Raw genomic sequence first — 14230 nt, forward strand, 5'->3', positions numbered from 1 at the left:
ATCCATGTGTAAACTTTCTTTATCTCTCTCTGTCTTTTGCTCAGTGAGGTGATGAAGCTGAAACGTCGCTATGAGGTGGGCCTCGAGAAGCTTGAGTCAGCAGCAAACCAGGTGGCCACTATGCAAGTTGAGCTGGAGGCTCTACAGCCACAGCTGCGTGTGGCCAGCAAAGAGGTAGATGAGATGATGGTGATAATTGAGCATGAATCTGTGGAGGTGGCTGAGACAGAGAAGGTGGTGAAAGTGGATGAGGCCGTGGCCAACGAACAAGCCATGGCTGCCAAGGCCATCAAGGATGACTGTGATGCTGACCTGGCTGTAGCCATGCCTATTCTGGAGTCAGCCCTCTCTGCATTGAATACTCTCACTACTCAGGTAAAAGGAGTGATATGTTGTTTTAATGTAGGATAGTGCTTACATCTGATCTGACTCAAAGGCCAGTTGCAAACCTATAGATGTGGTTCTTTTAATGTACAGGATATCACTGTGGTGAAGTCCATGAAAAGCCCACCCACAGCTGTCAAGCTGGTGATGGAGGCCATCTGCATTCTCAAAGGTATCAAGCCAGATCGCGTGCCTGACCCCTCAGGCTCCGGTAAAAAAATTGAGGACTTTTGGGGCCCAGCCAAAAAGCTTCTAGGAGACATGAAGTTTCTCCAAAGTCTCCATGATTATGACAAGGACAACATCCCACCAGCTTATATCGCCATCATCCGCAGCAAGTACATTACCAACCCAGACTTTGTACCAGAGAAGATTCGAACAGCATCCACTGCAGCTGAAGGCATGTGTAAATGGGTTTGCGCCATGGACAAGTATGAAAAGTAAGTAATGTTCTTCTCCTTCTGTGATCTCAGTTATGAAAAGTGATGCATATTTACAAAGTTTGTAAAAGTGAGTAACATGAAGCTTGGTTATTGGTAACTTCACGTGAATAATAATTTTCCTAGCGCAAGTGTACCATGCATATGCCAAGCGATTAATATAAAAAAATCCAAATCAAGATGCAGATTATTTAAAGGGAAATGTTTTCATCATTACTTTGCTGACAATCTTAAATGTAACCCGCATTTATAGAAGCTAAATATTGTCATGTATACCCAATTTATGCTAACAAAATTCTATATTTTTAAACATATGCACGTTTGAGAGGCTCCTTATCTTGTTAATGTTTACTTATTAAATCATCCTTCAGAGTGGCCAAGGTGGTGGCTCCGAAGAAGGAGAAGCTGGCACAGGCTGAGGGGGAGCTGAAGGTGGCCATGGGGAGCCTCCAGAAAAAGCAGGCTGCCCTCAAAGAAGTCCAAGATAAACTCGCAAAGCTTCAGGAGACTTTGGAAGCTAACAAAAACAAGAAAGCTGACCTGGAGAATCAGGTATGTTCTTTTTTAGTTTGGTTTCATATTTTGTTTAATAGTTCCTCTATCTAGCTATGTAATGAAAAGGAGTTAGAAGTATAACTGCAGTTCCAGGTGAAAGTCTGAGAAATAAAATTTATAACAAAGAGGACAGTGTGCCACTGACAAAGCAACCAGGCAAAGATAATTGACTTCATTACCTAATGAAGCCACTGATAGACCAAACAGCTAGCCCATATCAATGATTACTGAATTACACAAACTCGCTCTGGCTAGCATGACCTTCATTCTGTTCCTTGACCTGGGAAAACAGCCACAGTGCAAAACATTTTTGCTTTGTCCTCCAGGTGGATCTGTGCAGTAAGAAGCTTGAGAGAGCTGAGCAGCTTATTGGAGGCCTGGGTGGAGAGAAGACCCGCTGGAGCGAAATGGCGGTCGATCTCGGAAAGCTCTACAACAACCTGACTGGAGACATCCTTATTTCAGCAGGCATAGTGGCTTACCTGGGAGCCTTCACCTCCAGCTACAGACAGGTAATCTGAGTAGGTAGTGCATATTTGAGAAAGAGATAGTAAGTATATATTACTTACTTTACTTAAATCACTGCACCTACATACTGTATATGTTTTTAAGTTCTTGATTTTGGATTTTTCCATTAGAGAATATAAATTGGTACACACTTGGTGAGTGTACAGTACTGTTTTCTACCTTTGTATATGTAAAGCCTGTGTTTAGAGCTTTAGAGTATATTTTATTTCGTTCTCTTTAACATACTCTGAGACAGTTTTCAGACCAGCAAAAGCCAAATGCTTGAAAGCAGTTTGGTGGAAAGTAAACACTCTTCAGTGAAAAAGGAGAAAAGGGAATATAATTTATGTGCATAGCTGAATTGTTCACAAGCATATGCTCTAATTTCTGTACAGGTTAGTGTGTGTGTGTGTTTGATTCTGCTCATGTAGTAAAGTGAAAATGTAAATGTACTCCTCTACAGGATCAGACAGAGGAGTGGATGAATCTTTGCAAGAGCAGAGAGATTCCGTGCTCCCCCAACATGTCTCTAATGAACTCTCTGGGCGATCCAGTAAAGATTCGTGCATGGACCATCGCTGGCCTACCATCAGACAGCTTCTCCATAGACAACGGTATCATAATCTCGTGAGTATTTAAGACAATCTTTACATTGACATGGCATTCTCTCTCTCTCTCTCTCCCTCAGTACTGTACTCAGGGTAATTGTAATGTATTGCCAAGAGTTTAACACACCAACTATGAATGTTTTAAACTACTCTTTTGCTGCTTCTGAGCCGAGTCATTTCATATTGAGCATCTGCAGACAACCAGCGTTGATGCAAAATTAATTTTTTCCTCCACAATAAAGCTGTAAAGTGCAGTGCATAATAAAGCTGTGCTTGAATTGTTATGGCAGAAAAGTATGGACAAGATTTGGACACGCTCTGTAAATGACATAATGACATGAACACAAGCTGACAACTGGTTTTCAAATACACCTTTCATAAAAGCAGCATTTTAGAGCGGTGGTACCTCTGCAAATTGTTTCTGGAATAGAGGTAAATGAATCAATCTCCTTTCAAAAACCCAAAGGGCCTCTGCTTACCCTGAGCGTGAATATCTTTATTAAAACTGCTGGCTTCTATTTATTTTGTATGCCACTTCATTTCTCACTTACTCTCTTTGCATAAGGAATAGGTTCCGATGTGTCCGGTGTGCAGTTGTGTGGTTTTAACTGCTGCTGGATCACAATTCATGTTACAATTCATTAAGGGATCAAGATTAGATTGCCCAATATAAATCAGTCTACCCTCATGAAAAAAGAGACCACTGTAAGACAGAACTTTGTAACCTTTCCTAGAAGCCCAAGTAACATTGTGTGAATCAACCTTTAGGTGCAGTTAAAAAGAATTCAGCAGACATCTGCTTGTTTGTGTAAATAAAGCAGCAACATTGCCTTTTAATCACAATACTATGGCTCCTGGTGTGCTACCCAACTGTGAGCTGTCTATCTGTGTTTAGAGTGAATTTTCCCCCCCTAAGCTCCTCTCTACATCTCAATGTTTGTCCTCCAACATCCCCCCTGCTGTTGTGATGTCTCATGGTTAACAGTTACAGGATCTCTCATTCTGACAAGGCAGCACCATTTCATCACCCACTACTGTGTGTGTGTGTGTGTGTGTGTGTGTAGTAACGCCAGGCGGTGGCCTCTGATGATTGATCCCCAGGGCCAGGCCAACAAGTGGGTGAAAAATATGGAGAAGGCCAATAGCCTGCATATCATTAAATTGAGTGATGGCGACTTTGTACGCACTCTGGAGAACTGCATCCAGTTTGGCACGCCAGGTAAGCATTTCTACGGTTTGATGTCTCGCTCTGCTGTTGCTGCCTACTCTGTTTGTGCCTTACCCACAATGTTGCAGTTCCTGTAACTGCCTGCTGAGGTCTCTCTTTACCACAGGGACTAATTAGGCTGTGCAAAGAATGTTTTTCTCTTTTGTTCTCTGTTCTGCAGAGGAGGAATTCATATTAGCAATAATTTTTAGTGAGGTGTTCCAATGAACCTTTATTCTGGCCTACTGCACCATTGGTATATCAAACTACTGTAAATCATACAAATGTGCAGGAGAAATCAATGTGTGGGCAGAAGTGGCAGTCTTTTGTGCCGTTTTTTTCCCAGTGTGTGTTTACTCATACTTTTGTCTTCTTGTAGGATCTAAAAGGGAACAGCAAGGGAGGAATTTGAGTTAGAAACAGAGAGAGACAGCTATATAGCCATTATATTAAAAAGACATCTAAATAATGACTTGACTGAGCCAGCCACTGGGTCTTTGCTTACTGGCAGATTGCAAGGCTAACAGTACAGAGAGTAGCTTGCCCTTGCAGTGGGGCAAAATATGTCCCCAGAGGCTACAGTTCCACCCTCAACAGCCCGTTGTCTTACTTCACAGTTTTACGGTTTGTATTGCAGCCGATAATCTTGATGTGCTAGTATTCTTTATTCTAGCATGGTTGAACAAATTCTTTTTGCCAAATCTTTTAATAGGCTAAGGCTCATGTTTATTAAATTATACAAAGTACTGTTTAATCTGCTGAAATATTAGCAATATGGATGTGCCAGGATAAAATGATGCTCCTAAGCAATTTGCAAAAGGTTGACCTGATTTTGTTCACTATCTTGGGAGACAAAGTTCATTAGATGTCACTGGCTCTGAATGCTGTATAAAAACTTTGTTATTACCTCAGGCATAATGTCAATTATAGATGGGCTAATGTTCTTAACATGAGAACAGCATTATCATACCTAATGTGAAATCACATTAATAATGATGTCATGGGAATAAGGCATTTGCAACTGGTAAAGTTTTACTTGCTTCAATGGTTCTTTAGTAATGCACATGTGCTGCACCGATTTCACAGACTTCATTTTTGAGTTCTTCCCAGAGAAGAAGATATACACAATGACAGGAAGTGAGACATGTAAAAGAGACCCATCAAGACAAGCCACGCAAAAATAATATTATATTAGTTTCTGAGAAAAGTTATTGTAGATATGTTATTAGCTGACCTGATGGAATGAATGGAAGGCTGTTATAGATCTAGGAGCCAGCAATGTAATGACAATGAGTGACAAGGTAAGGGACTAGAAGTATAATTTTCTGCAAGACATTGTAGTAAAATGTAATACTTTAAAGTGTATTCTAAAAGATAACCAGTGCAATGATGCTAAGATTTGGGTGATGTGGGAAAATGGTTTGTGTTGAAGAAACTTTGGGCTGCCAAACTTAAAATTTGAAGACAAATGGTTCAACTGTTGTGGCAGTGGAGTTGGTCAACAGCAGGAAACAATGGCTGAACATGACAGCTCCCATATGAGATTGCTTGTATTAAGAAAAGTAGTGAAAAGAGTGAGCATCCCCTGATTAGAAGACATTGACAAAGATTGAACATTTTCTGCCAGTGCTGCTGGAGAATGTCGGAGAGGAGCTGGACCCTATCCTGGAGCCTCTGCTGCTGAGACAGACCTTTAAACAGGGTGGTGCCTTGTGTATCCGCCTGGGAGACTCCACCATTGAATATGCTCCAGACTTTCGCTTCTACATCACTACCAAGCTACGCAGCCCACACTACCTGCCTGAGACCTCCGTTAAGGTACTGTAGTGGGAAACTATGGGAAATTATTAACATAAAAAATAGAGTGACTCTAATACTTAAACAGTATACTTTTTGCTGTATTCAATGGTAACATTTCCTAAATGCTATATTGCCTTGCCACCAATTTCACTGGTCAGCTTGCTACAGTTTGACAAGATGGATAGGGCAACAAGGCTGTTAGTACCACAGTAACTGAAGTATCAGAATGCATATCAATGCTACAGCCCCTATACTTTAAACTTGTATTGTTGTTGTTGTATTCATTCCACAATATTGAGACATACAACCAGACCTGCTCCTCACAATATGTATTTGTGTGTTAGGGATGTATTGAAGTCATGTCTGCAATCTTCATCCAAACCCACACCAGTCACACACAAAGAAACATAATCAGACAGACAGACAGACAGACAGACAGACAGACAGACAAGAGACACAACATGCCCATGGCTGTTTGCAGCAGGTATCAGTATTGTTGCAATGAGCCCTGTGCAATCCTCCATGCACCCTCTACCAACCCCTTCCGTGCAGATGGAGCTGGTACCCTTCAATCCCACCGCAGCTAAGGGTAGTTGCGTCATCCACAACAAAGCTCTGCCAGAACAGAAGATAATAGAAGGAGTACCTTTGCCTACAAAGTATTATTTTCATCATACCAAATAGCAACACTCAACCTAATTTGTTTTGTTATCCCATGTGATTTTTATTAGGATAAATGATAGAACTGACTTTCCATACAGTTTCAGTCTCGCTGAAGTGTAACTGCTATGTGGGGCACTGTATTTTCCGTTGGTACCATGCAACGTGACACAGTTTTTGTGAAGGAGAGCTTATTAATGTGATGGTCTGGCCTCTCAAAATGTGGGGCTTTCTATCATTTGGGATGTTTTAAGCTACGCTATGGATGGCAGTGTCGGCTGGTCACTTGGTCGGTCTACCTCTTTGGTCCAGATTGAAAAATGTCATCAGCTTTTTTATTTTCATGGTTTAGCCTCACAGAGCCGCTAGCGTGGCTGTAGACTCTTAGTCTTGTTTATTTCAAAATCTGAACGCAACAGCAAATTGTTCGTTGTACTGAATAAATTATTTTAGACCTTTGTTCCGAAATACAACTTTTTTTCCCCTCCAGATAAACAAGCCCTAGTTTTCCTTGCTGGTTCCCACTTATTGCATTATACCCCTGAAATGGCAGCGTGTTTTTACCCCAGCAACAGAGTGAAACATCATTCACTGATACCACCTCCCCAATGGAACACAGACATCCCACCCCACCAGCCCCCCCCTAAAAAAAGGACCATTAAAGGAAACTGCATTATAGAGGCAGGGTACTGAATATCACATTTCAAGCATCTATTTGCAGGGCCCTGCTTTTATGGACAGCTATTAGATACATTCAACTCATTTTTCAAAACTGGCTCAATCCTTTTTTTCTCATCTTCAGTACAGTACACAACTATGGGGCTTCTATTATATCCATTAAGCCCTATTTGAAATGCAATACTTTCAAATACAAAAGGGCAAGCAGTTAGAAAACCAGCCCTTAAGGAGCTCAAGGGACGTAGGGAAGCGAAAAAACGGAGGGTGTATGTGTGAAAAGGACAAACGGGACAGTTATATGGGCTCTGAGTCTTTACCACCAGCTGAGTGGGTCCGCAGCATCAATAGAAATGGAATTAGGCCCCGGAGAAGTGCACTCGTTTACTAGGGCAGAGAGTAGATAGCACATATAGGCTTTTAACCTCCGGGTAAGTGCAGAGCAGAATGACTAAGGCGGTGTGGTAAAAGACACACTTCCACACTTTTCAGAGAAAAGAAAAAAAAAAGTAAATGCATCCTAACTGTGCTTTGCCAAGGCTGGAGTGGTGATTGGAATTGATTGGATAGGAGGTTCGTGGGAAGAACAGCCCTGAAGGCAAGGTGATCAACACTGCACTGTAGAGTAGTTCACTTAAATGTCTGAGAGACACCCCCCCCCCCCACACACACACACACACACACACTAATTTGTGCATGTACATGCCTGTGTACTGCTCTTTCTCTGTGCTGTAGGTGACCCTTCTGAACTTCATGATCACCCCAGAGGGCATCCAGGACCAACTACTTGGTATTGTGGTGGCCCGAGAAAGGCCCGACCTGGAGGAAGAGAAACAGGCTCTCATCCTGCAGGGAGCAGAGAACAAAAGGTACACTTAGCACACACCAGGCTCAGGTCAAATCATTTCAACTAATCAAATAAAATGTCTCCCTCGTCAAAATGTATACTGTAGACCTTTTGAATTGCACTTTTGTCAGACAACTGAAGGAGATTGAGGACAAAATCTTAGAGGTGCTCTCCTCGTCGGAGGGCAACATCCTGGAGGACGAGACAGCCGTCAAGATCCTCTCCTGCTCCAAGGTGCTAGCCAATGAAATCTCAGAGAAGCAGGCTGTAGCTGAGGTGACGGAGAAGAAGATTGATGAGACCCGCATGGGCTATAAACCCATTGCCGTGCATTCAGCCATCTTGTTCTTCTCCATTGCTGACCTGGCTAACATTGAGCCCATGTACCAGTACTCCCTCACCTGGTTCATTAACCTCTTCATCGGCTCCATCGACAACTCAGACAAGAGTGACGACTTGATGCAGAGGTAAGTGTTCCTACAAGTCACTCCCTCTCCACTCGAAAGATCTTATTTGACTTGTTAACTGTTAAAACAAAGGAAGATTATTAATAGTGTGGATATGTTTGTGAGTTCTGTTTGATTTGGAACAAGATTATTAAAATGCTCACATATGTGTTTTCTTCAGACTACAGATCCTGAAAGACCACTTTACCTACAATCTATATGTCAATGTGTGTCGCTCACTGTTTGAGAAGGATAAGCTCCTCTTTTCCTTCTGCCTCACTGTCAATCTGCTCATGCACAACAAGCTGGTAGGAATACACACACTGCACACGTGTACAGATATACAACACTGTACTTAAAAACCATAGCTGTTGTTTGAGAATATATTGTTGTTTGATTGGTTTGTTAGTTAAGTGCTTAGCTAATCAAACAAACTGGTAATGCCTAATTCTTCACAACCAGCCCTCTCTATAATTGCCACAGATTATTGGTGTCTTGTCTTTTTTTAAATATTTGCATAGAATTTTTATTGAAAGATAATCACCTAATAATCAACCTTTAACTCACTTTAGATCACAAATTCTCTTTAATCCTCCGCTGTGTAAACACTTATCACTGATAGTGATTAATGTTATAGGTGGATGAGGGCGAGTGGCGCTTCCTTCTGACGGGTGGTGTGGGTCTGGACAACCCCTACTCGAATCCCTGCACCTGGCTCCCCAAAATGTCTTGGGATGAGATTTGCCGCTTGGAGGAAATGGAGCATTTCAAAGGTCTGCGGCATGACATGGCTCGCCTCAGGAATGAGTGGAAGGAGGTCTACGACAGCCCAGTGAGTGTCATCAAGGCTTGTCTGGGTGGGGCTCTGTCTGTGGTTGTTGAATATGTTATTGTGATGGCAAAGACACACTGGGAACGGTTAGTTGTTTTTGTCCTTCCTCTCTTCTGCAGACAACATTTTTTTAAATCAGCATACGTGTATGGAAAGGCACCATTAAAGTGCAAAAGTAGTTGGTATACACATAAATATGGCTGACACTGCTGGTGTAAAACTGTGCATATGTTGACTTTCAGCTGAAAATGTGGCTGTGGTTAGAAGTCCAGGAGGTGAGCTGTTTAAACCAGGTCACATTTAACACAGACAAAATGTTAGACCACAAAATAAAACATCTAGCACCAGTCCACTGGCTCTAAGACCACCAGAACATTTAGATTCTAGAGGTGCCACAGGATCTGTTCTGATCTATAGCAAATGTAGATATTTTGCCAACATACAGTGTCTATGGATGCTAAGGCTTAACAAAACTACTTGGCAACATCGTAAGCTTGAGTTTTCCTGTGATAATAATAATAATAATAATAATACATTTTATAATAATACTTTCTCGGCACTCCAGGACACCGATGTGTGATAAGAGAACAAACATTGCATCAGTGCCACCTTACTCTGCTCGAAGTTCAAATTATTCACTCATCACTTTTTGTGGCCGACCAAGTAGATTTTAAAATGGAGAACACATCTCCTGAGTTTATATTATATTTTTTCAGCAAGACTTTTAAGTTCTTTAAATGCAGCAGATACACCGTTTGCGGTAACACTTAGGCCGGCTACACACTGGCTGCGTCGCTTGAGCGTGTCAGCTGCGTGGCGTGTCCGTTTATATTTCGGCTCCCATGTTAACAGGTCAGAGCTTAAACACTGCCTGCGTGACACGCACGTCTCAGGCACGGCTTGAGCGTGCATGCTAGAAATAGAATGGAAGTGTTTCCAGGCAAAATAGAATAGGAAAACAAGTTTATATGTCATTTTGACACAAATACATATTAATAAATGACATGTTTGTGTTTGAAAGTCTCTAGGTTTCGACATAAATGCAGATATAAATTTAATTTATATCTGCAAAAAATAATAATTAATAATAATAATTATCGATTTTCAAATATTGCACCTGTCAATACAGAACAAAATATTCTGTAGCCTATTTTGCCGCCAATACTGCCGACGTTATCTTTGCTGTAATCAAATCAGTATACATTTATGTTTAACATGAAGTATACTACTGCTTGAGTGCAGTAATCAATGGGAAACATCCATGTGTCCAGACAAGGCTAGCAGCAGCAGCGCCGCATCAGACACGTTTCTGGTGTGTAAAGACAGAAAAATCCACGCAGCTGACACGCAACAGAAACGCCACGCAGTCAGTGTGTAGCAGGCAACCGTAGCTCAGACTGCTTGTCATTTAAGCTAAGATTCCAATAGAAGTCATGTGTTTCTGATTAAACACTGACAAAAAAAAGAAGTTAAGTAGACAGAGGAAAATAAGTAATTTGACTGGAATCCAGGCAAACCTTAACAAAACAGTGTTGGTGTAGGGTGGGATGAGAAATGATGGAACAAGAGAAATGGAACAAGGGCAGGGTGAATATGTTAAACCTATTTTCCAGTGGATCTGGCACATGAACCACAGGCCAGCATCTCACACCCTGCAGCTCAGCAGGGTAGCTCCCAACAAGCATGCTGCAAGCATTGGTCTTTGCTCCACCTTTAACTATTCTGAAGGTTTAACCCCTTAGCATTCCGCCCCCTCTTTCTTCAATTTATTTTAGGAGTTAGCTTTAATATTGTCAGACTATACTTTCCAGTACTTTGTCATTATGTCAAAGTACTGACATAAGTCAACATTTGTAGCTGTTATCTTTAAGTTTCTACTTAAAGAACAATGTTTTATTAGTTTAGTATAGAAAAAGGGAAAAGGGAAGAAAGAAAATGGGAGGAAAGTAATTTGCCTGTCAGGTGTGGATGATTCACACATGCACACTCTCTCCGTCCTTGAATTATAAAGAATCTAAAATTGAGGTTTTATCTAATTAAATCCTTTCTGTTCCTGTTGTGCCAGTCACATCTATGCAATCTAGACGCAAGAACAGCTGTTTCATCAATGTGTGGTGCACACAAGCATGTGTGCAGTCTTTTTTTGCAGTGACACACACACACACACACACACACACACACACACACACACACACACACACACACACACACACACACACACACACACACACACACACCATCTTTGATTTATAATCAACGGAATCAGCCACAACACTTTTATCCAATTAAATGTAGTTTGTTCCAGTTGTACAATTCACATTTATTCAGTCTTGATGCAAGAACAGCTGTTCAATCAAGCACACAGACACTCACACGTACTTACACACAGAGAATCCCCAGGAGATTGTAAATAGGTGTATCGAAGCACCTGCCAACACACATAGCCACAAGTCTCTCGACAAACAGCCTGGGGAGAATAATTCCAAAAGTTCCCACTACCATTGCTCACTTCCTCTGGTGCACTTGTTCCACAAATGAATCAATCATATTGCTCTGACCCAGTACCCAGTGGCTTTTCTGTTTCCCCACCTCTTTCTCCTTACGCTTTTTTCCTTTTCCACAGGCTTTTCAAACATATGTATTTATCTCCCCGCATTACAGTCCTCCCCTTTCACATTACAGATTACCCCTCTTTTTGCTTAATTACATTACTTAATCTTGCAGCAGCTCGATTCGATACAACCCCTATCTCAGAACTCCCCTCGCCCTCTCCAAGAAAAGTTGACAGAAAAGGCCTTAAATTGCTCCTATTATGCTCATCTTCAGGTTCATAATTGTATTTAGAGGTTGTACAGTTGTTTACATTTTGTACCCTGTGTGTTGAGCTCTCTGTTTTAACTACAGAGTGAGGCATCACACCTCTATTCTATCTTTGTTGGGAGTCGCACATGCGCAGTAGCTAGGTAAGGACAACCAGCCAGTCAGAAGCAGAGTATGAGGGCGTGCCACGCTAGCAGCTAGGCGAGCATTATTATTATTATTTATTACATTTATATAGCGCTTTATCATAGACACTCAAAGCGCATTTGGGGGGGGGGGTGGGGACTGCTCTCTAACACCACTAATGTGTAGCACCCACCTGGGTGATGCACGGCAGCCATACAACGCCTTACGACACCAGACGCCAGAACGCTCACCACACAGCATTATAACTTGTGTTACAAAGTGACGCATGTTCGTCACGGAAGTAAAGGCTGGACTACAATAGAGCTGTTTGGAGCAGTTTGTGAACAGTGTTTTAGGGGTGGACTTTGGGCTTTTTTACTTTGTAAACCTATAACGTGCACAAAAAAGATATATAACACAATAAAGGAAAGGGGAAAAGCCAAAAAGCATAATATGAGCACTTTAAGCTGCTTGCCTGTCACATATTACACTTATTTTCAGGTTCATACTTGTATTTTGTGTTTCTTCTAGAACATGTTTACATGCTTTAATGTTATTTTTCTCATACTGTCTGTCTGAATATCTGTATTCACCCTCTGTCTGAAACGCTCTGTTTTAGCTCCTGTCTCTTTAAGCAACCCTCACGAAAAAATGTTTTTTAAAAAAAAAGCCCAGTGTTGGCATTGAAATTTAGGTTTAGGCAAACTAATTACTACTCAATCTTCTCTCCAGTGTGGAATTTTACTCGAAGATATGTATCTACAGTCTGAATTCAGTATGGTATTTTGTTGTGCATATTCACAGAACCCTCATCAGACTCCGTTCCCAGATGAGTGGCAGGAGAAGCTGAGCCAGTTTCAGAGGATGCTGGTAATCCGTTGCCTCAGACCAGACAAGGTCAGTTCATATTCTGTTTTCAGATTATGATAGGATATTATTATTTCTTCAAATGTCTCTATTATCTTTAAAATTTTTCAAAATGTCCCAATTTTTTTGCACATATATCAGAAAACAGTAACAAAGAACTTATTCCATTTATTTTACCCCCCCAGGTTGTTCCTATGGTACAGGAATTTGTTTGCAACAGTTTGGGTCGTCCCTTCATCGAAGCACCACCCTTCAACCTGAGTCAGGCATTCGTTGATAGCCACTGTTGTGCCCCCCTCATCTTCATCCTCTCCCCCGGCTCAGACCCTATGGCTGCATTGCTTAAGTTTGGAGATGAAATGGTATGGAGACACCTGGGAAATTCAGCAGCTTTGAAGCCTGCTGTTTGTACAAACTCAAAATAAGAGGGCAAATTGAATCCTTAAAATTTCCCAGGCTCCCACACAAGTCTTAAAAGTGTGTGTGTTTGTGTGTGTGCGTACGGCTGTTCTTATCCCTCAGGGCTTTACGGGTAACAAGCTGACTTCCCTCTCTCTGGGCCAAGGCCAGGGTCCTATTGCTATGCGTATGATCGAGTCGGCCATTAAAGAGGGCACCTGGGTGGTTCTTCAGAACTGCCACTTGGCTACATCATGGATGTCAACACTGGAAAGAGTCTGTGAGGTCAGAACATCAACACATACACTTTCTATACCAGATGGGAACAGTGCAAATACATGTCTTCCAATTAAAAACATTTTTTTGACTTGGTGTTTGTGGCTGTGTGCAGGAGCTGAACCCGGACACCACCCACCCAGATTTCAGGCTCTGGCTGACTAGCTACCCGTCTCCCACCTTCCCCGTGTCAGTGCTTCAGAATGGGGTGAAGATGACCAATGAGGCTCCAAAGGGCCTCCGCGCTAACATTGCACGCTGCTTCTTAATGGACCCCATCTCTGACCCAGAGTTTTTTGGCAGTAGCAGCAAGCCGGTCAGTGTTCGCATGCATGTCTCTGTGTACAGTATGTTTAGGTGGTTTGCTGTGCATATCTATCATGCCTACATCAGTGGGTGAAGCTCATTTGTGTCTGTTATAACCCCCACTGTGCATTTCCGGTTGTGTTTGTTTTAGCTGTGGAAATAATAAACGACCAACACTATTTATCTAATTATTGATCTAAGACCATGCTTTCCATCTTTGCTTCTGCACCTCACAGATTGTGTTCAAGAAACTTCTGTTCGGCCTGTGTTTCTTCCACGCCCTGACCCAGGAGAGGAGGAAGTTTGGACCTTTAGGCTGGAACATTCCGTATGAGTTCAATGAGACCGACCTCCGGATCTCTGTACAGCAGCTACACATGTTCCTTGAACAGTACCAGGTAGTTATTTTTAAGATTTTCCTTTCACAAATTATTGTTTTACATGGTTCCCATGGGTCCTTGAAATTCTTGAAAGT

General features: G+C 41.8%; 1 protein-coding gene across 1 annotated transcript in view; it reads left to right on the top strand.

Moving 5' to 3' along the window:
- Window positions 1-14230, top strand: part of dnah7 (dynein, axonemal, heavy chain 7) — a 98399-nt gene that overhangs the window by 70317 nt on the left and 13852 nt on the right. The window contains exons 44-59 of the mRNA XM_028590638.1: window positions 45-375; window positions 478-824; window positions 1196-1376; window positions 1706-1891; window positions 2350-2513; window positions 3559-3713; window positions 5329-5519; window positions 7572-7705; window positions 7815-8150; window positions 8311-8437; window positions 8767-8961; window positions 12712-12804; window positions 12960-13136; window positions 13297-13458; window positions 13565-13765; window positions 13992-14153. Coding sequence (XP_028446439.1) covers window positions 45-375; window positions 478-824; window positions 1196-1376; window positions 1706-1891; window positions 2350-2513; window positions 3559-3713; window positions 5329-5519; window positions 7572-7705; window positions 7815-8150; window positions 8311-8437; window positions 8767-8961; window positions 12712-12804; window positions 12960-13136; window positions 13297-13458; window positions 13565-13765; window positions 13992-14153 — 3142 coding nt within the window. The remainder of the gene's footprint in view (window positions 1-44; window positions 376-477; window positions 825-1195; window positions 1377-1705; window positions 1892-2349; window positions 2514-3558; window positions 3714-5328; window positions 5520-7571; window positions 7706-7814; window positions 8151-8310; window positions 8438-8766; window positions 8962-12711; window positions 12805-12959; window positions 13137-13296; window positions 13459-13564; window positions 13766-13991; window positions 14154-14230) is intronic.

This window comes from Perca flavescens, chromosome 11 (assembly GCF_004354835.1).
Source record: "Perca flavescens isolate YP-PL-M2 chromosome 11, PFLA_1.0, whole genome shotgun sequence".
Taxonomy (NCBI): domain Eukaryota; kingdom Metazoa; phylum Chordata; class Actinopteri; order Perciformes; family Percidae; genus Perca; species Perca flavescens.